The 24439-nt window shown below is 57.5% G+C and overlaps 7 protein-coding genes across 7 annotated transcripts; 2 read left to right on the top strand and 5 right to left on the bottom strand.

Annotated features, from left to right (window-relative positions):
• Window positions 1-506: 506 nt before the first annotated feature.
• EHS24_009648 (uncharacterized protein) lies at window positions 507-3261 on the bottom strand (the record flags this gene model as incomplete). Its single annotated transcript, XM_028624918.1, has 2 exons — window positions 507-2563; window positions 2628-3261. 2 exons carry the CDS (start codon window positions 3259-3261, stop codon window positions 507-509), a joined length of 2691 nt encoding a protein of 896 aa, XP_028475086.1.
• Window positions 3262-3546: 285 nt separating this feature from the next.
• On the bottom strand, window positions 3547-5508 carry CWC27 (Peptidyl-prolyl isomerase cwc27; the record flags this gene model as incomplete). Its single annotated transcript, XM_028624919.1, has 10 exons — window positions 3547-3633; window positions 3692-4320; window positions 4358-4446; window positions 4486-4638; window positions 4681-4732; window positions 4778-5098; window positions 5193-5256; window positions 5322-5372; window positions 5426-5438; window positions 5498-5508. The coding sequence occupies 10 exons, from the start codon at window positions 5506-5508 to the stop codon at window positions 3547-3549; spliced, it is 1470 nt and encodes a 489-aa protein (XP_028475087.1).
• A 485-nt stretch (window positions 5509-5993) lies between these two features.
• EHS24_009650 (uncharacterized protein) lies at window positions 5994-7460 on the top strand (the record flags this gene model as incomplete). Its single annotated transcript, XM_028624920.1, has 5 exons — window positions 5994-6266; window positions 6340-6586; window positions 6714-6995; window positions 7049-7398; window positions 7455-7460. The coding sequence occupies 5 exons, from the start codon at window positions 5994-5996 to the stop codon at window positions 7458-7460; spliced, it is 1158 nt and encodes a 385-aa protein (XP_028475088.1).
• A 1746-nt stretch (window positions 7461-9206) lies between these two features.
• On the bottom strand, window positions 9207-10263 carry EHS24_009651 (uncharacterized protein; the record flags this gene model as incomplete). The annotated part of the gene is made up of 2 exons (XM_028624921.1): window positions 9207-10053; window positions 10115-10263. 2 exons carry the CDS (start codon window positions 10261-10263, stop codon window positions 9207-9209), a joined length of 996 nt encoding a protein of 331 aa, XP_028475089.1.
• A 6182-nt stretch (window positions 10264-16445) lies between these two features.
• Window positions 16446-19130, bottom strand: EHS24_009652 (uncharacterized protein; the record flags this gene model as incomplete). The annotated part of the gene is made up of 9 exons (XM_028624922.1): window positions 16446-16577; window positions 16628-16851; window positions 16915-17086; window positions 17127-17388; window positions 17428-17576; window positions 17615-17764; window positions 17820-18542; window positions 18589-19064; window positions 19109-19130. 9 exons carry the CDS (start codon window positions 19128-19130, stop codon window positions 16446-16448), a joined length of 2310 nt encoding a protein of 769 aa, XP_028475090.1.
• A 566-nt stretch (window positions 19131-19696) lies between these two features.
• Window positions 19697-21218, bottom strand: RRI1 (COP9 signalosome catalytic subunit rri1; the record flags this gene model as incomplete). Its single annotated transcript, XM_028624923.1, has 10 exons — window positions 19697-19835; window positions 19889-20091; window positions 20140-20337; window positions 20388-20453; window positions 20495-20585; window positions 20627-20706; window positions 20753-20908; window positions 20952-21003; window positions 21052-21134; window positions 21171-21218. The coding sequence occupies 10 exons, from the start codon at window positions 21216-21218 to the stop codon at window positions 19697-19699; spliced, it is 1116 nt and encodes a 371-aa protein (XP_028475091.1).
• Window positions 21219-22624: 1406 nt separating this feature from the next.
• EHS24_009654 (uncharacterized protein) lies at window positions 22625-23987 on the top strand (the record flags this gene model as incomplete). Its single annotated transcript, XM_028624924.1, has 6 exons — window positions 22625-23059; window positions 23112-23191; window positions 23245-23577; window positions 23637-23808; window positions 23856-23931; window positions 23968-23987. The coding sequence occupies 6 exons, from the start codon at window positions 22625-22627 to the stop codon at window positions 23985-23987; spliced, it is 1116 nt and encodes a 371-aa protein (XP_028475092.1).
• Window positions 23988-24439: the final 452 nt, after the last annotated feature.

Genomic DNA, 24439 nt, shown 5'->3' on the forward strand with positions numbered 1-24439 from the left:
GGATCCAGTGCGCAATCCAGTGTCGCTTATTCCAAGCCAGTGGTGTATGGTGCCGCCGCTACGTCACCTTTGGTAAAACTGCTCGCACCTAAACATGGCCTGATCCACCTGGCACCACATTTCCGAACAATCCATCATCCCGGCGCCATGACAAGTCGAGCGGGAGTGACGCCCTGTAGCGCTGCCGCTATTGCTGGTCGTGGTGCTCCCTCCTCCCTCTGTCGCCTTTCTTCTTCCCCGTTCCTGTACCAAAGACAAACCGACGACCCAAGGTTTACTGTTTGCCCGATTTCGCAATGCACCATACCATGCCTAAAGCTTAGAGCAGAAGGAACACCACACACGGCAATGTCGATGTCATTTTCATCGTTCAGACAGAAGCCTCAAAAATTACACGTAGGCTTGCTTACTACTTATGTATGTACAACTCTAGCCCTCAACCTCTACGAAGTGGTGGCAGTCTCAATCTATTACGAGTGTATATGAGTACTAACAATGTTCTTCGTCTACCACTCCTCGTCGTCGTCGTCATCCAGCCCCGAGTCTTCGTCGCGGATCACACCTCGACCGGCAGCACGACGACCCACGCTGCACAGAACCGACACGAGCTTGTGGCGCGCGTCGTCAAAGGCCAGGCCCTCGTCCTCGTCCTCTTCGTCGAGACCCACAAACGTCGCCTGGGTGAGGACAAGGCGCAGGCGAGCAGCCTCCTTCTGCACACGCTGGCTGGCCTCAAGGCGCTCCAAGCGGTTCTGCGTACCGTGGTACGACGACGACGAGAAGAGCAGGTCGACAAAGCCAATGCACGCCATGGCGAGCTTGTCGATGGCCTGGGCGTTGGCGGGGATGAGGGAAGCAGCGGCGGGGGGCATGGGGTTGGACGAGCCAGGATACAGGAGCTCGAGCATGGCAGAGACACTCGCAAGCGAGGCACCGGCACCCTGGACCTCCTCAGCCGCAAGAGCGCTGACGAGAACAGCAGGCTGCGAGTAACCAGAGAACAGACCCCAGAGACCAAGCAGAACAAGGCTGAGGGCGTGTGAAGGGCTGTGGCGCGGCATGCCGTGAAGAACACCGCGGATCTCGCGGCCAAGCGAGTTGAGCTCGGTCGAAAGGTCGCTCTGCTGGACGTTGACAAGCATGGGCGAGAGCGACGTGGCATCACCAACCGCGCCGACGAGGTGAATAAAGAAGCGAGTGTAAAGGTCGTAAAGGTGGACGAGGTTGATCTGCTCGGCAATAGACGCAATCGGAGCAGCAGTCGCAGGAACAAGCTCGAGGCTGTGCGAAGCCTCCTCGAGAGGAAGGCCGAGTACAGCAGCAAGGGGCGAGTTGGGTTCACACTTGGAACGGGCGTCCACCCACGCCACGCGGGACGAAGACTTTTCGGGAGCAAGAAGCGCGTAAAGAGCAAGGGAGTAAGGATCGTTGGACGCCAGACGAAGACGAACGGCGACGTGCCACCTAACGAGAGCAGGTGGGTTGGCAAGTCCGCCAACAATACGAGCCGCGAGGTTGGTCCACTCGGACGAGCCGCTGACCGGCGAGCCAACAGCGAGTTGAACAAGGTCCTTGCCGAGACCGACAATGTTACCTGCACCAGTCTTCTTGTCTTGGTACTTGCGCGAGATGCGCTCGAGGATGGGACCGACGAGGGTGATCAAGGTGATGGCAATAATGAGGCGGAAGGTCCAGTCGACGAGCGTGTGGGGGTTGGGAACAATGGCGGCAGGGAGGGCACGAGCGAGGAGACGCGAGCTGTGCTCGGCAGTAATAAGAGGAAGACGCGAGATGACCTGGTTGCGCGAGAGCGACTCGGCAGCGTAGACGGTCCCCGCTGGACCGGAAGTAGCCGGGGAAGCGCTGAAGAGTTTGGAAGCAGAGGGCACAAGCGAAAACGACACGGCAAAGGCAGCAAAGGCGCGCACACCAGTGGCAGCCTTCGTGTCGGTAGCTTTGGCCTTCTTGGTCACACGAGGACGTTTCCTGCTGCGCGTGTCCTCCTCTTCCTCCTCAGACTCGCCGTCGTCCGACTCGTTGGCAGCCGCTGCGGCGGCCTGCTGCGCGGCGATGACGGCCTCGCGACGGTCAAAGTCGGTACGCCACGCCGTCAGATCCTCGGCTCCAGCAACCTGCTGGCGCCACGCCTCGAGTTCCGAGACCTTGCGCTGGAGCATGGCAGTGCGGCGTTGAAGAAGCTCGATGTACATCCTAGCGCCAATGAGGATGGTTGCCTTGGCACTCGCGTTCGGGCGGGTCACCTCGCCGAGACCATCGACCGTACCGTCAGGAGCACGAATGTCTGTCGTCTGCTTCTGCTCATCGCTTGAAGTGCCGTACAGGACACGCAGGGCAGGAACCGCGTCGCGCAGATCAGCCTGGGCCTGCTGAACCTTTTGGCGGTAACGACGCTCAGTCTTGTTGTGCTTGCCAACGTTGGCAGGGGGCGAGCTCGTGACGGGCTTGTTGAGTGGTGCGTTAGGTGCACTGCGGCGAGGAGGTGGTTGAACTGAAGGCTGGGCGGCCATCTCGACCGGGACAGCAACAGGTGGCGGAACCTCGACTGTAACCGTCAGTTGCCACCCAAAAACGTTTAAAAGGCGTGTTACGCTTTGTTTTGAGCTTACCCTGCTGCTGTTGCTGGTGCTGCTGCTGCGGCTGTTGCTGCGGCTGGAACATGGGACGGGAAGGAATGGGGACCTGGGACTGGATCCAGGCAGCTGCCTGCGCGCTCTGGCTCAGGTCGAGGCGCCACTGGTGGAGGAGACCGTCGAACGCGGCGGGCTGGATGGTACCCATCGGGGCTGTCGGGATGGGGGCCTGCTGTTGCTGCTGCTCGAGGTTGGGCTTGGACTCGAAAGGGGAAGTCTGCCTAAAGTCAAAGGCCATGGATGCATTGAATGCCGACTGTATGGGCACGTTGAGCGCGTCGGCGAGGTTCATGTCGGGCTTTGAGTCTTCGGGGAAAATGAGCATGTCGAGCTCATCCTGACCAAAGCTGTTGTTGAGGAGGTACTCGTCGGTAGCAAACGAAAGACTCGAGCTGGGGCTGTCGCCTGAAGCAGGAGGGGAGAGGGAAGGGTGTGTGTGGTCGGCGGAGCGAGGAGAGAGAGTGTTGGGCGAAAGGTACGCGTTGTCGAGCGCGTCGAGGCCATCGAGGCCTGGGAACGACAAGGAGGGGGGGAAGAGAGCGTTGGAGGGCGAGACCGAGTCGTCGCCCTCGTCGAATGTGAATATGTCTGATGGCAGGACCGCAGACATGGTTGTGCGGGTGGTGGACGATGGAGAGTGTGTGGACGCAGCAGAAAGATGCATCAAAAGTGTCCGGTCATGAAATGCTGTCCCAGGATGTGGCCGGCCACAAGGTGGGACGACTTCAAAGTCGTTCGATGGCCACCCGCACGCCGCGCCCGAGGGTCCCTGGATTGCCAACCACCGCCAGCTTTTGGTTCCGCAGCAACAACAATGAATGTACCCGGGACACACATTTAACGTTTGTCAACTCGTGGGTGGCAGGCATGTATGGCAGGTATGCCAGGTCACATCTCACGTCTGCCTCGCACGCTGCTTGTCCTTCTTCTCCTGCTTCTCCTGCGCCGCCAGCTCCCGTGCCTTTGCACGCGTGTCAATGACCTGTGCCATCGTCAGATCGTGGCTCCAGCGTGTCCTTGTCCCCCTCCGCCCAACTCACAGTATAGTTTTCCTCCGCGCGTCGAGTCTCGTCCGACACCTCGTGCTCAAACTTGAGCGCATGTCGCAGCCATCCCACGTCATCGTCCACTTCTTGACCCCCCTCATCCTCCCCATCGCCCATCTCCTGTGCACCGCCATCGTTCTCCATCTCGGTGATCTTCTTGGTGAACATGCCCAGGTCACGCATGAGGTCATCGTCATCGTCGCGGCGTCCCTTGCGGCTGTGGCGTGTGGCCGCGCGGCCACGGCCCTTGGAGTACTTGGCCAGCTCTTGCTCGAGCGCAGAGGGACCCTTTCTCCTCTTACGGCGCGTGCTGGACGTGTCCGAATCCGAGTCTGAATCTTCTCCCATGCGCTTTTTCATCATGCGGAGGTCCTCTTGCATCCTCTCAATGTCCGTCTTGCGCGACGAGCTGTCCGTCAGTACTGTTTCTTTCAGAATATGGGCTAACCTGTCACCGAGCTTTTGGCGCTCGTGCTCGGCACGGATGGCCTTCAAGTCCACAGCCTGGCGCTCTGGCTTGCTGGTGGATGCCTCGGGCACAGCTTCAGGCTCGTTGACTGGTTCAGGGGCGACCTTCTGGACTTTCTTCTTCTTCTTCTCCTTGGGTTCGGAGCTAGTGACCACTGAGGGTCAGTGTGTGGAATGAGGGTCAGCACTCACAGTCTTGTCGTCCCAGGTCCTTCTTCTTGATGGTCACCTGCGACGCGTCTTCCTCCTCGGCCTCGCCAAAGGACAGCAGTACGGTGTTCCTAGCTGTCAGCGTTGCTCGTCAACACATGATGACTCACTTCTTTGCCTTGGCGCGCTTTGCCCTCTTCTCAGACTCCTGCCTGGCTTCCAAACGTGCTTGTTGTTGTGCGCGCTTCTCGGCGGCCGTGATACGGGGTACAATGTCGTCAAAGGGGTTCTCGATGATACGCACACCCGTAATCTTTGGAGGACTGCGGTTTGGTGAGCTAGAAGACTATCGCTAAATCGCTTACATAAGAGGTCTGTCCTCGGTGTCGATATCGAGGTTTCCAATATTCAGAACGTCTGGCGGTCAGTGGAAGGACTAGGCACCCAGCAAGTAGAACATACTGTAGTACGTCGGGCCGTTGATGCGACCAAACATTGTGTGCTTTCCCGTAAGCTCGTCGGCGCGGTCCAAGGTGATGAACCACTGCGAGTTGTTCGTGTTCCTCTTGCTGTTGTTGGCCATGCCGATCAGACCACGCCTGAGGGTCAGCACATATCCCCAACGGGGGCCAACTAACCTGTTGAACTTTAGACGGCTGTGGACCTCGTCGGCAAACGGTTCACCGTACACGCTCTCGCCACCCATGCCGGTACCCGTTGGGTCACCGGTCTGGATGATGAACCCCTTGACGATTCGGTGGAAGATGATACCGTCATAGTACCCTGGAGTAAATGTCAGTCTGTGACATGACCACAATGAAGGACGAAAGGAAGTAGGAAGGAAGCAAGGCAGGTAGGTAGGCAGAGGAAGGCGTACCTTCCATTGACAGCTGGAGAAAGTTGCGGACAGCTTTAGGACATTCCTTTCCCCAGAGCTCAATCTGGTAAATGGTGTCAGCTGATCAGCTGTGTGTAGCTGTTCCGCATGCGAGCTACAATAGCATACCTCTATCTCGCCTGACGTGGTGTCAACAATGACCTTGCCGTTCGGAGCTGGCTGTGAGGGACGTGTTAGCAAGTGGTGCAGAGGGGTCGCTGGGAGATGCGCACCTCGGTGGCGTATCTGTATATATAACATTCCAGTGTCAGAAGCAGCCACCGTTGTTATTTCCTTGTACGCACAGGTTGGACATTGTGGATGCCGGACGATGGGGGGTTTATATGTATCTATCCATACCACACATTGTCATCTCAAACGTCAATAGAAGGGGACCGACCTCCACCACCGGGACCCGCCACGCGTTCGGCAATAGCGGTGTTATGGCAGCAAAGAAGCGCGTGTGCCCGGTCGGTGTGCGCGGGGTGTGTGGGGTGGTGTTGTGCGTGTGTGTGTGTGTGGTCATTTGGTTCCGTCGCATTGTCGCCTGGGGGGTACCCACACCACTGCGCGTGCGCGCGGGGCAGCGGGGGAGAGAGCTAGTCGTGTCGACACGGCACCGGCCTCCTCCACCCATCCATTCCATCCATCCCACATCCCTCTCCCACTTCCCTTTCAACAAACAGCAACAACCCCCAACAGGCAGAGCGCAGTCCCCTGCCACAAGAGCAGCCCCAATCCCTCCTTCTCCTCCCCACCCCCTCCCTGTCCCTCGCCTTCCCCTCCTCGACCTCGTGTCCAATGTCTGAGAGCGGCCTCACGCGCCGTCGCGGCGCAGGGGCCTCAGCAGCTCGTACCTCTGGCGATGAGTTTGACGGTGCGGGCGCGTCAGGTGCTGCTGCCGCTGCACCCAGCAACGAGTATCGCAACGCATCGGCCTCGCAGGGTGCTCTTGAAGGCCGCGGCAAGGTGGCCTACGACCCCCGCGACTTCAATGACGACAACGAGTCCAAACAGCAGCCCCGTCTGACTCTCATGGAGGAGGTCCTGTTGCTCGGTCTCAAGGACAAGGCTGTACGTTTTCGTCCTGGCCATCGGGGCCATGCCCATTGTTGTACAGACTCACAAGCTGACCCCCCAACTACAGGGCTACTTGTCATTCTGGAATGACAACATTTCATACGCGCTCCGTGGCTGTATCCTGATCGAGCTTGCTCTCAGGCGGCGCATCGCCATGGTCCGTGACCCATCGAGGCGCCGACTCGCCCTCTCCGACCGCCTCATTGAGGTCATTGACGAACGCCAAACGGGCGAGACCATCCTGGACGAGGCGCTCAAGATGATCAAGAGCAGCGAGAAGTATGGCGTCGGAGCATGGATCGACCTCATGAGTGGTGAGTTTTGGGTCGTGGCAGCGCCTGCGGAGCGCGCAGCACCTGCATCATTGTCAATTACATTGCCATTGTGCCTGCTATGTCGCGAGCATCCGTCGTGGTGGTACAGCTGCTGACTCCCACTTAGGCGAGACGTGGAACGTGATGAAGATCGGCTATCAGTTGAAGCAGGTCCGCGAGCGCCTGGCCAAGGGCCTCGTCGACAAGGGCATCCTCCGCACCGAAAAGCGCAACTTCCTCCTGTTCGACATGGCTACCCACCCCATCGCCGACATGAACGCCAAGGAGGACGTCCTCCGTCGCTGCCTGTCGTTGCTCACAGCGCGCACGGCCGCCATTCCTCCACAGGCTCTCCTGAAGGAGGGCGTCAAGTACCGCCACATGCGTGCAGTCAGTCTTGTTTGTGCCGGTAAGTTTGCACTATGTGGTTGGTAGTTGTCAACAACTGACCCTCTCGTTAAGCCTACGCGTCAAGCGTCCTCGAAAATGCGCTGCAGCGCCTGTCGTATGACTCGCGCGAGGCAGCGTTCGTCCGTTGCGACGAGATTCTCGCCGAATTCTCTACGTGGCCATTCGGCATCGGCACTTCGCAGTCTGCCGGCCCGGTTCAGATTGGTGGTGGCTCGAAGCGCCGTGAGGGTGGTAGTGGCATTGGCCGTGAGAGTGTGCAGGAGCTCGTGCGGGAAGTTAGGAAGGAGATGGCTACTGGAAATGGAGGAGCCGGCTCGGGCGGAGGGGCGGAGGAGCAGGAGGAGCTCTGCTTTGAGGTTATTGCCACGGTCCTTGAGATCTTTGGCCGTATGGACAGCCTGGTAAGTCCCAAGAGCGAGATACTCTCCCTCGTGGCATCGCTGACATTTCTGTGCAGCTGTAAGCTCATTCTCGCTCACTCCCACTGGCGGCAACCCGGACCCCACTACTTAGACTTGTTATGTGAAGATGGCGGCGACTCTGTTAGGTACAATGCATATGCGCAGTATGAATGCGATTTGAATAGCCTAGGTATGAGACACACGTGGCCGCCATGCGTTCTGGCCGTTCTGGATAGGTGACGTCGTTGGATGGCGCTCAAAGCGCGCTAGGGTATGAGTCGCTGCGCTACAACTGGCCTGCTTACATGCACTTGTGTGGTGCATGACTAGAAGGCCAGGCGCAGCATCAGAGCGCAACAGCGCCAACACGCATGCTCTCAGTGCACACGCGCTCAACGTCAATGACATCAGACGACTGGAGCTGAGCTCATCCTGGGGCTCCTGCGGCTCCGATGGACACAATGCAGAGGCTGTGTAGAAGAGTCGGATTTCCGTGATTTGTCCATTTTGCCGTTTTAGCGTCCATTAACGGCTATTCGACGGTTGGCCATTGGCGGTTGTAGAGCCTCAAAAGTCGATGTGTTTGGCGCTATGCTCTAGTCGTCGTCGCAGACGGGGAAAACGGGCAAACGAAGCGCACAAGCGACCTTTCTGTGGAGCGTCAGCGGATCAGCGGCGCCTACCAACATGCCGGCTCTGCAGCTGCACGTTACATACTCTCGTGTGTGCTTCCCTGTCGAAGATACGGCTGTCAGGATGTTGACATTTTACCCGACGTTTCCCTAGATCGAGGATGGTGATGGCAAGATCGAAAAGGACAGCTTGACCTCGTCCTTCACACACACACACCAGTAAGCGAAGTGAACACGATGGCCAAGTCCCTGTGAAGATCGATAAATATCTGCTGAGTGATCCGTGACTGGAGCAGCTCCAGGCCTCTGCACACTCATGCGCTCTGCAAGCTCGTGGGCCTGGGTTCGAGAGCGTCGCTTTACCCGCGTCTCACTCACCTGCCCAGGCAGCACTCTGCCCCACTCTGGACTGGACCGTCTCTTTGACCTAGTCTAGGCTGTGAGGCGGAATTTGTGGAGTCTAGGCTATGTGCTGCTCCATGCAGCCCACATTTAGACTGTATCTTGTGTGAGTCGGCGAAAAATCGGCACAGGAGACCCACACACAACTAGTGGTGCAGCGTTCCCGAGTGGACGGACGCCAGTGTGGGGTATGCACACTCTACTCGCATTTGGTGCACTTGATCGGCGGTTACATACACTTCGGTAGGTAGTTGAGCCGTGAACTATCGAGTGTGTGAGACCGGGACAGCACACGCCCCAACACCTGGCTGGACCCCTCTCCCCCACATCTGCCGCGCGTACGCGTGCGTGTCTTGCAAACTAACGGGGCGCGGGTGATAATTATTGCGCGAGCGGAAACGATAGCCGTCCGAGGAATGAACGTCAAGAGGAATGCAACTGGGAAGCATACGTGCTCACACACGTTGTCAAGCAGCCTTTGGGCGCTTTGGGGATGTCCTGCAATTGCTTGCTGGATGCGACCAAAACAAAAAAACACAGGGGGAACGTGCGAATCAATGTCTGTTGCATTCCGGACACAACACGGATAGTATTGTCCTAAGAGTCCAGTTGGGGTTCGGCGAGTCTGTACACTATTACGTTTACAGGATGGTATTGTCAAAGGAGTAGAGTCAAAATCAAAAAGAAAAAGGGTTCGAGGTAGTAGCTAGGTTTCGTCTATATGGGGGGAAGGATCCAGTCTTCGCGCGTGATGTGTATTTAAGGTTGATCCGTCTAAAGGTAGGGCGAGTGCTCGACAGCCTGGTTCCAGGGATTGGCAACAGAGAGATACTCGTTGCCGACAGTACTGGTGTAGCAAGCGGGCTCGTCGACGGTGAGACCAATACCCAGGCCCACCAGGGGCTGCTGGGGCTGCTTCTGCTGCACGGGAAGGCCAGGGCAGAGCGTTGGGGAAGTCGAGAAGGTCGACTGGGCAAGCGGCGAAGGAGAGAACGGGAACGGCTGAGGCGTGTATGTGAGAAGGTTTGGAGTGGTCTGGAAGTAGGCCGTGTTTGGGGTGTGAGGCGGAGTTTGGAGCAGAGGCTTGCGGACGGGGGTCACGGGCATGGGGTACGAAGTCGACGTAGACGACTCTGTGGGCGAGACGGGCGCGGTGGTGTACGCAGCATAGGCGGACATGTCGTCGGACTCGGGCATGGTGGTGGCGTCCGGGGCCATGGTGTAGTGGACCATCGGAGAGACATTGATGACCGGCACGGGCGGGCCCTGGAACCAGGGGGACTCGAAGTGAGCAGGCGATGTCATGGCAGGCGCCGGGGGGAGGGGCGAGTAGGCCGGGAGGGCACCTGCACCGAGACCTGGGGTGGAGAAGGCGCGACGAGGAGGAACATGAGTGCCACGGATGGGGCCTGGTCCAGCCAGGTAGGGCATCGAGTAGACAGACTGGTCAACATAGTAAGGAGTGACGCGCTGCGTAGTGTAGGCAGACTTTGCGGCCTTGGCTGCCGCCTTCTTCTCGCGGGTTGCGCGGTTGACCTCCTCGGGGACGGGCGAGTAGTCGCAGGTGCGACGGGCGCGAGTGCAGTTGGCACAGGGCGACGAACCACAGCACTTGATCTTGCTAGAGCGGTGTGAGTAAACATTACAACCATGGGCGCAAGTGGGGGTGTAAAGTGACTAACCGATGGCGGCAATACTGGCATGCCATGGCAATACGCTGACGGCGGGTTGAGGATTCGGCGCCGCCGGGCATGATGGAGGAAAAGGATGAGACGGGTGAAAGGGTGGGCACACCGTCGAGGACGGGGGTTGCAGTCTTGTCGTTTTGCATAATGTTTGGCCGTTTGTGTGGGGGAAGGTTTAGAGCGCGGAAAATGCCGGCGCAGTTATAATGGGAGAATAGGTAGTGTGTAGGAGCGAAAGGACTGAGTGGTTGGTGCTGGATGGGACCGAAACCGCCGTTGGTGTGACTAGGTGGGGTTGGGACGAAGGTGGTCTGGACTTGGAGTTGTTGACTGTTGGTTGGGGTGGGTGGTGGGGGGGAGTGGTGGTGATGGTGGTGGTGGTGGTGGTGTAAGGGTGTGGGTGTGGCAGCTGTTGACAAAGATTCCAGTGTTCGTTGTTCCGAATGATCCAAGAGAGCGCGGAGAGATAAAGGAGAAGGTTGAGGGGAAAAGACGAGACGGGGAGGGGGATGGGAGTGGTCGGGGAGGAGAGAATGCTACGAGGTTGTTATACTTGAACGACCACCGGTGGACTCTAAATGGTGACCAGCGGCCAGCGGGAGAGAGTGCAAAACTCTGGAGGCATGTCTCGGAAGAGACGATAGACGGTTGCAGCGATCGACGGGTAGGGACGGGAGCCGAGCGGAAGCCGGCGTGGCTGAGACACGGCTGCCACGCGCGCTCGCGCGCAAGACCGGAGACCAGAGAGGTCTTACGTTGGAGAATGTGCGTTCCTCTGCTGTTGGGCCCGTCACAACACCTCTCTCTTCCGCCATCTCCGCTCGCCCACAGATAGGGGAGAAAAAAAAAAAAAAAAAAGGACGGCAAGAGAGGAACAGCACAGGGACATTGCGGTGAGAGAAAGAGAGACCGGCCATACCATTACGGCACGCACGCGACGGAACCGGCCTCCTCGGCACTTACGTCACAAACGAGAGCAAACGCAAGCGCAAGGGTTGCAGACGATGGAAAACCTTGGCTGCAGAGCCCCCCAGCCCGCGGTACCACACACAAGTGTGCACTGGCAGAGGGAGGGGATCGGAACACAGGCTCACACAACCCGGCTATGGCGCACGCCTGCCCCTGGATCCAGCAGACCCATGCCACGGCCCTCTTGTCGTTCGTTCCAACCTTTCATCCCCCTGTGCCGGCCTGTGAACCTATGTCACGTGTGTAACGGTGTGGTCCTTGTTCAGCTAGAGCAATACGGCTTCCTCCCCAATCCTCAACCTGCTGCGCAGCTAGTGGCGGAGGGCTCCTCACCGACAACGAGGCACAAACGGAGAGAGAGGGACCAGGGACGTTGCAACGCGCACGGTCGCGTGCTTTTACGCGACTTTACAGCATCTTCGCCCACCCCACTTGGCTCGCGGACCTCGTCTCGCAGTCTTGGCTAGAGCGCTAGAGCGCTAGAGCCTGGATGTAATACACGGTTCTGCGGTTCTCCTCTCGGAGGATCGGAGAGGCGTCTACCGAAATCCGCGATGGACACTGGCCCCTGGGTACACTGGCAGAGGGCAGTTCACACCGAGGCTATGAGATGGTGCATAGGCCATTGCCTGCGCCTCGTCGTCATTTCGCTCATGATTGGGAAGCGGGCCGCTGTATCCGCTGATGTGTTGGTGAGCCACATTGGACGGCAATGTGCGACCAAGTTGAGGGTGCTAGAAACAGATCCAGACCACCTCGCGACCGAGATGAGCACCGAGTGACCCAGGCTCGCGGGCTGGCAGGGCTGGCCAACACATATGACTCACCCGTGCGCGCGTAGAGGACACACCCGCGGAACAACTAGACTGTCGGCCCTGTGTTTATTACGTCCTGGAAATGTGGCGCCCATTATCCCCCTCGGTCCAGCCTGGGCCGGTAGAAAAAAACAAACGAGTGGCTGTCTTGACGCTAGAGGCCTAGAGGCCCTTGGTTGGCCAGGCGTGCGCGGCAGGTGCAAGCCTCCGCGGCTCAACGTTTAATGGAGCCGGGGAGAGAGGTGAGAAACCATTTCTCTCCGGCACAGGGCGGAGGCGGAGGCGGCTGACGCCGCGAGGCCTCGTAGTGTGTCGTCAGGCGCCAGAGGCGCGCCAGGCAATTGCAGGCAACGAGCCCCGCGCGCACATCGGCTCCACGAGCGAGACAAAGAATCAGGGCCCCCACCTTGCGCACTTGTACACACCTGGCGCGCGCCCAAGAAAACGGCGTCAGGTTTCCGAGCTGTCCAGCAACCGAGATGACTCGGAAACCAGCGCGCGCAAAGGGCGGCGCTTGCTTCATAAACCTGCGCTGGCGTGCTGTCCGACACTTTTACTTTGATTGGGGACGACAAAACCCTGGAGCAGTGACGACCCGGTCCGGCGCCGCGATGAGCCACCCCTGCGCGAGAGCCACACGCCTCATCGGCGACTTTGATCGTCACGACGACCGTGCAACAAGCGCCACGCAGCTGCACGTCGACGGTAATCACAGCAGTCACACACGAGCCGCACTTTTGACGGGGCCTCGACCGCAGATCCACATCAGCGATGGTGTTGGCAGAAGACAGAGCGCTCGCTCGGTACGCTTGGTACGGAAGGTGCGGCATGCTTCATACCTCGCGGCCACGTTGGCCACCAACATGTCGTACTGTCGTAGACGGCGTCGCCAACCGGCCCACAGACACAGGGCACGTCGAGGCTCAACCGTCATGAGCGAAGTGGCGCTGTCAAGTCGCGCTTGCGTTGTCGTAAATATGTTGTCAACGGCGTGGTGTGGGCCAGAGGCCCATTCCAACTGTGCCTGCCCACACAGTAGTAGTTGCACATGCTGTGAAGGTGTCAGGCGGGCCACAGTTCCAGGTCCACACCGCTCTGTCACTCGATACCAGGACACCTGTGCTCGACGGCTAGCAGGGGGCAACAGACAATGAGTCGGCGCCCATCCCCAACCATCACACCTCATGAAGCTGTCACGAGCCATAGGCCATGCCGTGATCAGATGGCCACCATAACCTTGTCGGCAAGAGCTCCAGGTTAGCGTTGGAATGATCCTCGCGTCCTTTTGTGTTCATTTTTTACCCGTGCCTACAGCCCAATCTCTCACAAGATGCTGTTTGTTTGCCTCTGGGCTCTGGGCCTCTAAACCTCTGAACTTTTGAAGCGTGCGCTCCTCTTCTCGGCATGCGCACGTATAGCTGTAGCGGTTGCTTCAATATTAGGCGCGGATGCTTGGGAACAAGTAAGGAGCTCGGAGCTTCACAGCCGTAGCTGTTGTGTCTGTCGTTGCCGTGCCGCCCGTAGTGCCGTGCCGTGGCAAACCACATGTATGCCGTACAGCCCGAGTCGCCTCCCTCTGGGCCTGTTCTGCCCCATGGGCCATTCCGAGCGGACCAAGATGCGCAGTGCCTGTGCCGGACCAGAGGACACCCGGTTCCGCGCAACAGTAGTTTGGCTCACCTCTGCCAGGAACTTTGGCCCTTTGGCTGCTGGCCTACAATACAAGGGGGGGGGGGGGGGGGCTGCGACGCGTGATCCCTGCCGCACATGGAGTGCCAGGGACGGAAGAGAGAGAGAGAGAGAGAGATGAGCGTCGCAACCGCGGCCGATCGACTGAGACTGGTTTCGCACTCCCTTTTGCCGCTCATCATCAATGACCAGTGGCCAGTGGGCTGACGATCTCCAGATCAGACGCCGGTGCGCATGGCCAAGCGAACGTGCCACCCTGCCACCACATGGTACATGGTCGTCTCCGCCGACCAGCCATGGCCAGCCATACTGCTGTTTAGGACAATCCTTCACAATGTCCGTTCATTGTTTCACTCTACCGCCCATCAGCATGCATCATTAGGTGGCGGCGGATGAGTCGGTTCCCCGTTGTGGCAAAAAACACGTTCAGATGTTCCATTCATGCCACTCACAAACGAACATCGACCTCGATATTCTTAAACAAAGCAACATTAGCAAATGTTCTTGGACTGCGTCATGCAGTCATTTCGTGTGGGCGGGCAGAAACAGAACTCATATCAAGTCAGCATAATGAGGCGCCATCGCTTTTGATTGCAGATATCCACTGGCGGGGCAACAAAAGTGTAGGATTCACAGGACGAACGACCACGCACGTAGCAGAGAGAGAGCGTCGGTGAGTAAAGACTCGTCTCACGGCCCTCACGGTGGAGCAGGAACCACAACAGCACACCAAATCCAAGCAGACCACAGAGTCAAAGCGTAAACGAAGACGGGAAGACCAAGTAATGATGTTGCGGTGTCAGCAGTTCAGAAGTCGTGTGCCTTGCTCGCGCCACGACACGTACCGTAACTCACTACTTGATTCTCTCTTCGGATCCTCCGGTTTTGGCTCGGTACCTACCTCCGCGCGTAGGAAGCCGTCGACGGTGCGTTAAGCAACTATGTGAGCGGTCCTAATTAACAGTCAGAAGTTAGCAATGGGCACAGAGCGGATGACAACGTACTGTACTATGTGCCCTCGGCCAATCACTAACATATAGTTTCACTGCACAGTCGTGGAGGTGTTCCGGGAGTGACACAATGCCCGCTTGAGGGCCGGAATCGAGTAAGAGCAGCGCTGCCAGCGCGTTAAAGCCAGTGGCTGTAATACACGTAGACGAAGGCCGGGACCCAGCATCCGGAACTCAACAATCCGCCAGAAAGGGACGGTCAGGTCAACTCACCTGCCCTCGGTCGCTGATTTCCAGAAGGCATGTGTCGCTCGCAGATTGCAGACCATCGCCGTCCCCTGTGTAGCACCCGAAACGGCCGGGCAATGTATCGGGGATGACCACTCAATGAAAGGAGGGCCCAATTTCGCCCAGAAACTCCCCTCGTTCTGGATCTGAGTGCCTTGGAAATGCATAGCAATTAAAATCACGGGCTCTGAGAGGAGGGTGTGAGAGGGGTTGCAGAGCAACTTGTGTGCAGCAGCGTGGAGCGGAATCGACGGCGAGTATCGGACAGGCGGATTGACGTCGTTGACCTACTCATACGCATCCAAGGACCGAGGGACACAGTTCCTTTTTGTTGCTCAGTGCCTGTCACTCGCCGCGTGTGAGGCCCACAAACAGAGGTCCTGTTAACTCCTGGAATGGGGTAACGACGTCTGCGGCGCGTCGCGTGGCCTCTTCTGAGGGTTGTAAAGGACATGTGGCGGCGGTCTATGTACAGTATAAGCGCATGATCTCATGACAGGTCGCAACGCGTTGCCGCTCTCGCGCTGCCCACCACCGCTCACTCCGTGTAACGTTTTCACCGTCGCTCACACTCACGGTCGCTCAAGCATCACGCATCTTTCAAGTTATTCCTCGTGAAACTGATATGGCACATACTAACCAGATGCGGGCTCACCATCACTGCGGCAGACTCCATGTAACACCGAGTATCGGTTTGTCCCCCCGTACATGATGATTCGGTCCACTGCTGTCCACAACGCAGTGCCATGTGGGGAGGGCTCCAGCGATGCATTCTGGCGCCTGGCTGCCGCCCTGCCGCCGTTCCGTTCCATGCCACTCCGCGGACCGAAACTGGAAACCAATCCGTCTTGGCAAGGTACCATGTCCAACATTTGGTGACGCGACAGCAACCGAGCAAACACGCACACGTGCCGTACTGGATGCCGCGCATGCCTGTGTTTAGACGCATCCAGCACGCGTCGTGTACGTTGGACCGTGCATGGGGCAATTGAGACACCGAACAAGCAGTGCACCTGTACTGCCCCCCAATTTCATTTGGTACCTATACCTGAGGCTGCTGTGTTCGTACAATCAATCTAAGGCCAGCAAAGGAGCAAGAGGGGGAAGGCTAGAGCTGGAACGGTCCTTGGATGCCAACATACCTAGCCCACAACACAAGCCACGAGCTACGAGAGTGGGCGGATAGCGGAGCTGGGAACCCGCATTCCATTTGCTATTTGCCTCCCGCGTTCGACGTGCAGATTGCAAACGCACGCGTGAGAGTGCTGCGAGGCCCCTTGCGGCCCCAATACAGTGTACAGTGACGCGCTGAACGTGCCCAAGGAATCCAGATAATCGCGTAATGACAGTACAACTCCCCCGTCGTCTTGCCAGCTTGGCAACCCGCAGGGAGCGCGATTGCTTCCGCAGTCATCACACCTCCCCCAATGCGATTAGAATGCCGTGGTATCACATACCATGCGGGCGGCTCACACACTACTTTCACATGCCACAAGCGACAGCGACTCCGAGATTGGGTGACTGAGGGACCAAATTGCTGAGACCGACCGCTTCGTTATGTCCCTTTTGTGATGCAACATTGCATGCCATGTATGTTCACAGTAGGCCGCCTCTTCACTAAGGTCGCATAGGGCGTAACCACCTGTCTGCCCGCTCGAACTGCTCAATGACATCGGGCTGGATGACCGTGTTTGCGACGGAGGGGTTGGGCCCCTGTTCCTGATTGAGCGTGCGAATGGCGACCATAATCTTGTCACAAAGTTAGGCACAACTCGGGGGGCGAATACAAGGTCACGTACAGCGTCCCAGAAGCGGAAGCCTCTGTCCACCTCCAGCGTCGGATTCTTGACTCCCGTAAAGGCTTGGTCAACAAATTCCAGTGCTGACTGCTTGGCAGTGTTAACTGCTTCCGAATCGGCGTTTTCTTCCGTAATAGTGTCGCCAAAGTGGAATGTAGCGGCGTCCAGATACGTCTTGGCAAGGATGCCAAAGCCAGTGTTGACGTCGGACTGGAACGGAAGGCCTAAATAGGAAGGTGGTCAGACGCGATCCTCCGCCATTCAGATCCAACGCGGATTCGACTTACTGATGCACATGTCCAGGTAGTCGTCACGTTCGCGGTTGCGTCGTGCGTTTCCGGCGAGAAGAATGTGCACGTTGATTGCCTCCAACAACTGACGCAGCGCCTTGGTAGTTGCTTTTACGAATGAATTGAAGACGAGCAGCTCACGCGACAAGGGACCTGCCCACTGCTCTGGCTGATCTTGTCAGCCACGTCCCGAACGATGAGCTTCTTACACGGAAGTTGAGGGGCACAGCGGAGAGGACACGCATGATGAGTAGGATGTTACTCTGCTCCTCATCGGTGCCAAAGCTAGGGCCACCAGAGAGGACAGGCGCGGAGTGTCCACCGAAGCGGTGGCCATGGACAACACCAGCGCGAAGCAGCTCGAGAATGATGTAGATGGGTTCTTGAAGTTTATCGGTGACCCTCGAAGTGAGAGACGCGGCGTGGAAGGCCTTGCCCATCTGGGTCTGGTGGTGGCTAGCATTGACGAATCTGCCGGTAAGCTCACATACTTGCGATCTCCTCACTCACCCTCGAACGTCAATGAAGCGCCAAATAATGTTGGCAACGATCTCGTCCTTCTTGTCCAGGACCTTGGCACCCTTTTCCTTCTTGGTGTACGCAATGGTCTCCTCCTTCTCGAGCGTTCCGATACAGAGCTTCAGGTCAATGGTAGACGACTGCCATGTCAGAGAGAACCACGGCACATTGTACTCACGCCCTGTCGCCTCAGCTCGTCACTCAGCACCTGGTGGGGCACCATCCATGTCGCGCACTTCTCCACCAACGACTGCGTCAGGGGGTCACCGATAGGAACAGCTGTGCCCATCGGCGGGGCGTATGGAGCGTCAAAGTAATAATGGGCAGTCTGAAATACGCGGTCAGCAACAATGCTGCAGTTCGTATGCGATCTCGATACTCACGACACGCTTTTGAGACCACTGGGGATGAAGGCCAGCGGTGAGGAGAGCTAGGGTGGTGCACTTGGGCGAAGTGGCACCCTCTGTGATAATGTCCTTGATGAAGCGACGGTACTCTGGCGAGTCGGCAAGCGGCTGGCGCTCATCAATGAAGCCAGATGTAAGACAGCCCACCAAGCTCGACGAGACCATGCCACGGCAGATGAGGAAGTACAGCTCGTCCGGCAAGCGGGGTGAGAAGATCTCGTCCAGATCCGAGGGAACATCCGTGGGAGTGACCACTGCCCCTTGTGGGGGGACGACGAGGGGTAGAGGAAGGCAAGTACCTTCTGTGGTGAGCACGAGAGAGTACTTGACCGCTAGGCGAGCGCGCATGAACGACTCGGTGTACCCGGGAGCCTTCATCTGTGGCATCTGCTGGTACGCCTGACAGGTTGCAATACCCGACTTGTACTGGCGGATGAGATCGATGGCGTTACGCATGGAGAAGGCATCTGAAATGGGCGGCAGCGTGCGAAGAAGGGAGCATCCTGAGAGCAGGCAGAGGTCAAGGAACTGGTCTGCCGTGAAACCAAAGTCGCCGAGCACACGCTGCTTGTCGAGGAAGGTAAAGCTACCCGACCACTCGATGGAGGTGATGACCTTGTCAACGGTCCAAAGAAGTGCCTCGGAGTCGGACCAGATTGCGTGAATGTACCCCTTGGGGTGGCGAAGGAGATAGGAGAGCTATCATGAGCCTTTTGTACATCTCTTTCCGTTCCACAACACTCACTTGGGCAGCAGAAAGGTAAGGGGCAATGACGTACTCGACCTGGCGGTGCTTGAACGCGCGGAGGATGAGACGCACGACATCCTGTGTGTCGACCCAGATGCCACCCTTGATCTGCGTAAGGGCAACAACCGCACGGTCGACCTGACCATCCTCGTAGTAGGCCCAGGCTTCGTTCTTGACAGCATTCTCTCTCTCCATCTGCGGATTGGGACCCTTGGGGGGCGGACGCTGGGCAAGCGGCAGACCGGAGAAGACAAAGACTGGCTTGATGCGGGCCTTGTCGAGCTGACGAAGGTCACTCTCAATGCGGTTGGCAAGCGAGAGAGGTAGGCCACCAGTCGATGCGATCAAGGGCTCGCGTTGATCGGGGTCCTGCAGCAGTGTGCGAACATAATAGTTGACGTCGATGCCGAGTCGTGTGCCTTGCAGCGCGCTCAGAGGAGCCGACTGAATCAGCTTTCTTTCGCGGAGATAGACTGCTCGGTAAGCGGGTTGCCAATAGAGCGTTCAGTACACTTACCATCAAGATTCCTGACAGGCATCGTTGGCTAGATTTGTTGAGAAGTGCGAAGGGGTGCAAAGGGAGTTCGAGTTGGAAGGGGGCGGGACCGGAAACCAGATTCGCAAAGCGATATTGTGACTGCCGGTGGGCGACCAATCCTTTCAGCCAGCGACGTGGTATAACTTGCTGCTGCTGCTGCTGCTGTGGCGATTCGAAGAAGCTAGAGGTGAGGAGGATAGGAGTGGACAATTGAGACGAAGATGCGGTGGCGCGCGGCTGTGGGGGGTCGTTGATGACACCCAGGCTGCCGCAACACGCAGCGCGCGGCGCGCGGCACACATGCGGCCACGTGGAAATTCCCTGAACGTCCACAGCCTCAAACGCTGGCAACACGCAACATTCCACGCCAGCTGCACCTCTCTCTCTCAGTTCACAGAGCACACGTCCGTTGGCCGTTGGCCTCCTTCCTTATCACACATACAGTCCACATACAGTCCACATACAGTCTCATGCTGCTACGTACATGCGCTCACTCATATGTGGCAATGGTAGTTGTCTATTTACATTGGCGACTCTGCGACTCTGTCGTGTTCGTACATCCTTGCCTCAGGCTGGGGACCAGGCGCCTTGGACAGCAGAAAGCGCAGAACTGGGCTCAAGGGAGCGGTCCAGCGACTGGTTAAATAGCTTGTCCTTGACAACCTGGGCCGTCATGGCATTCTTGGCTTCGTTCGCAATCTGGAGGCTATGCCGCATCAGTACGCGCGTTTGACCAGACGGCACAGACAAAGCACTTACCCGTCCTTTGACGGCGCCGTAAGAGCCGAGGCTTCCATCTCGACACCAGCAAAGTGGCTACCTCCCTTCTTCGGCTTGTCTTCCTTGCTAGAGGGGGGGAGGGAGCGGAGCTTGAGGTCAGCCGAAGACTCGCTCAGCTTGTTGGCAGCCGATGCGAGCTTTGCATTCAAGTCCTTCAGTTGGGACGTGCCGTACGAGCGGTTCTGTGGGGTTAGCATGAACAGCGTCTGCCGACAAATGTGTACACTCACAGAGAGGATGTTGCTCTGGCTAAGTGTCGCCACCCAGTACTTGTTCCAAAGGAGATCAAGGAGTTTTTCATCGGTCTGCGTCTTGAAGATTTCAATCTTGAGTGGATAATAGGCGTTGGCATGGGCGCCAAAGTCCTCAATCTTGTCCATTGGAATAGACTGGTACTCGGAGCTGCCAGCCGAGGGAGGAGTGTATCCCTAAAGAGGATGAGCTCTCTGAACATGGAAATATACCCGGCCACACGCACTTCGGGGTAGGTACGGAAAGCCCCAATCTCGACCTTGCCGGCGGACACAGTTCTGTTGGGGTCGATCTAGTCGTCAGCATACTAAAGCATATAAATGCGTAACATACCACCACAGCCAGATATGGGTCGGTAAACTTCTGGTTGTGCAGTTGGGTATTGACATCAATGCCGGACAGCCAGCAACCATATCCGGGGTGGCTTAACAGTCAGCTGGTTGAATGATGCCCTGTGTAGCTTACGAGTGGTACCATCCACGGAGAAGCTCGGTCTTGCCCGCTCTCTCGTTTGCTGTCTGGAATTGGACCATGTACTCCATTGCCTGCGCAGGTGTTAGTTCAGGCCGCCACCATTGACCCCTCGCAAACGGGACCGAGACTTGCCTCGTTACCAGCGTTAACGCGGGTCTCCGTACCCTGCACTGGAAGAGCGGCAGCGTCCGTAATCCAGAAGGCGCGATCGCGCACTTTGCCGTACATCACACCCATGATTTCGTATTGGCCACCAGAGCGTGCGTGGATGGCCTTGGAGGTAAGCAAGCGGGATGGTGAGCGAGACCGAACACACCATTTTGATCAGAGCCACGGCCGAAATCTTTACCGTCTGAAAGTAGTGGGGGCTAGAACAGAGTCAGCAACAAAGAGTAGTAGAGGTCTTGAGCACATACTCAGTCTTCCATGGCGCGTCGTTGTCAAGCTGAGCCTCCTCCTGGCGGTCGTAAAGGAAGACGGACTCGGCCGTGTTAAGCAGCTGATCGTCAGTGTCGTGCTAAAGGAGCAAACTCACGTTAACGTTGTTGTTAATTTCGAATGTTCCTCTGGCTGCCTTCTCCATCGTGATAGAGTGGGCTGTAGCCGCTGGAGTCGTTGGAGGAGAGCGAAGGCACAGAGGAAGGTTGTCTGCAATGAGTGGACTCGGATATGAGTGATTCGGTGGCCATGACGCGGTTGACCGGACCCATTCCCTACCGCCGCGTCCATCACGTGACTTAACCTTCTTCCGTTAATTACGTAATTGAGTTTTATCTTTGTCTATATAACCCCCCCCCTTTCTACCACCACACGTCGTGTCTGTCTGTCACGATCGGGCGGGGCCTCCCACACATGGACGTTGCACATATATGCATCCCCCGCTTAACGCTTCCTTTGTGGCCCGTGGCCTGTGGCGTGTTTCAACACACGAGTACAAGTTCCATCGCATGAGCAGCCGGCCCGTGATACCGTGGTGAGCTTGGACCATGTACCACCACCTCGAAACCACTTTGGCAACGCAAGGGTTGCCTTCTGGCTGCCAAGAAACACCCCAATGCACTGTCGCTCGACTTACGACTGTGTATAGTTCATGCGCACACTTTCTGCGCGCTGCCAAGATCGCCACGCTTAGACCACCAGAAATCGCAGTCGCTCGCACCTCTTCATCGGGCTTGTTTGAGAGTCGTCTTGGGGAGGGTATGCACCCACCGCCACCATGACCATGCCGGGGCGAGAGGCCGAGAGGGCATCAATGGCACAGGCCGCAGACGATGCACCGCCCAGTAGTGGATGCGGACGTACGTCATTGCTGTCCAAAAAGGTGGGGAACATGTTGTCCAGTGGCCAGTGGCCAGTGGTAGGCACACTACAGGAAGCACGGGTCGTGCACGCGTCACAACAGTACAACAGACACATTCGAAGCACATTCCTTTTGCCTGCTCGCGTTGTCCTTCTGCTCCCACTCGCCCAATCCCTCCCCGGCTCCTAATAACCCCTGGGCAAAACGCAACCGTGCGGTCCATCAACCTGGAGGGCATACACCCACCTGACCCTCTCCTTGGCTTGGCTATTCCGGGTTGTAGCAGGTATCACGCTGTTTCAAGCGCACCCGTTTTGGACTTGGCTTGACTGGCCGCCTGGCAGGTGACCTTGCTCGCCAATGCCTGGCCTTGGACGCGACCTCCGCGCGCCATCACCACAACAGGACAAAGCGCGCGGCTGGGTGGCGTCTGTCACCACCCCTCTGCAGAACCAGCCCCTCTAACCATGACGCTCTAACACCTTGCCGTGTGCTCTGGCTCTGGCTCTGGCTCTGGCTCTGGCTCTGGGTCCCTCGCGCTCCAACTCTTCCCTTTGTCTTGGGTAATTAACGTCTCTCGTTCTCCCACTGTCTCGACGACAATCACCCACGCTCTTTACTTAACTTATCATTCTGTCTCTTGCTTGACTGCCATCTTTCCACGACTTTACGACCCCCTCATCTCCATAATGGTTGCCATCCACGCCTTGACCCTGTTCGGGCTGCTTCCAGCTCTCGCACTCAGTGCCCACATTCCCCATGACTCTCGTCACGTCAAGGTCTCCGTCGCTCCCCGTAATGGTGCCATTGCCGACGGTGCCAACGCTGGTCACCGCTCTGTCTCGCGCGCCATCAAGAAGCGCAGCTGCAAAGCGAAGACCGCCTCCGCTTCCGCTGCCACTTCGGCTGCGAGCGACGACACCTGGTCGGCTTCAGCTACCGAGGCCGCGGCCTCTGTTACTGAGACAGCTAGCTGGAGCCAGACTACATCGACGGACGATGCTTCCACGACTGAGGCTACTGTTTCTGACGACGCCAACGAAGCGTCGATCACGAACGAGTCGAGTGCCGACTCTTGGTCGTCGTCATCGTCGGATGAAGCTACTGCCACTTGGTCCTCTGAGGTAAGTGGCTCCTACCCCTTTCTGTTCATGAAAGGCAACTGACTCTGAGCAGTCTTCCAGCGCCACCCTCGCCGTTTCGAACGCCTACAGCAGCAGCGGTTCGTCGGGTAGCCTTCTTTCCGTCACTGACGCGTGAGTATGCGTAACAACTGCAGATGGGCGCTTGTATCCAAACTGATCAACAGGACCTGTGGTTGGTGCGAGTCATCCGACTCGGCTCCCAACGGTTCGGAAGACTGGCTCAACTGTGGTATCACTGGAAGCGGTTGGACCCCTCCCATGGTGACCATTGACCAACTCGTCTCTGTCGCGCTCACAAGCTCCGGTCCTTTTGCCGCTTGCGCCGACTACTTTGACAAGTTTGACACCTATGGATCGCAGTATGGCCTCCCTCCTATCCTACTTGCATCCATCGCCCTCCAGGAGTCGAGCTGTGACCCTTCTGTTACCGGTGGTAACGGCGAGGCTGGTCTCATGCAGCTTGCCAGCGGCAACTGTGCCGACGCACCTGACGGCAAGTGAGTCCCACGGTTTCCCTTGCGGTGCTTGAAAAGAACCAAGCTCATGCCGCGACCAGCTGCTACGATGTCGACTACAACATTGAAGGTGGTGCCAAGTACTTTGCCCAGGTGCTCTCTGACAACAGCGGTAACGCTCTGGCAGCCCTCGGCTCGTACAACGGGTGGTTCGTTGGCATGACCGTTGCCGACGCCACGGCCGCCAAGGCTGCCGGCGACTGCCACGCTCAGGTGAGATTATCCATGGACAACATTTGAATTTGGTACTGACTTCAAAGAACAACCTCGACTACCTCACTCAGACCTTCAACGGCTGGATGCAGGGCATCGAGGGCTACAACCTCGGCTCCTACCGTGAGTTTACACAAAGAATGTTCCTGACAAATGCAGGCAACCTCGACGGCTGTTAGTACACTGCGCAACCTCGAACATCAATTTGGTTTTCCTTCTCTCATCTCTTCTTTCCCCCCCCCCCCCCAGCTTGCACCACTTCCCTCTGGTGCCGCCGTGACATATTATATGTTATCCCTATGCAATGGGGCGAACTCGAATTTCCCTCTTGTCTTAGCCTCAGTCCTCATCTTTCTGCCACCTCTAGGGTATATGGCGTGGGGTCGCAGGTTGCACTTGCATTTCTTACACTCTGCAGGCGTTCATTGACTCAGCAAACCAACCCTGTGTGTCATAGCGTACAGCAAAAGACATATAGGAAGGATGCTTGCGGTTGAAGGTTGAGAGCGTGTGGCACTCAGTATGGGCGCATTACTGCAAGCCCTTTGGCAGCTTGGCATGCTTTATTTTATGTAAAGCGTAGCCTCCCTCTGCGTAGATAGATATCAGGAGCATTTACCTGACAAAACAG

This window comes from Apiotrichum porosum (assembly GCF_003942205.1).
Source record: "Apiotrichum porosum strain DSM 27194 chromosome Unknown scaffold_9, whole genome shotgun sequence".
In the NCBI taxonomy this organism is placed as follows: domain Eukaryota; kingdom Fungi; phylum Basidiomycota; class Tremellomycetes; order Trichosporonales; family Trichosporonaceae; genus Apiotrichum; species Apiotrichum porosum.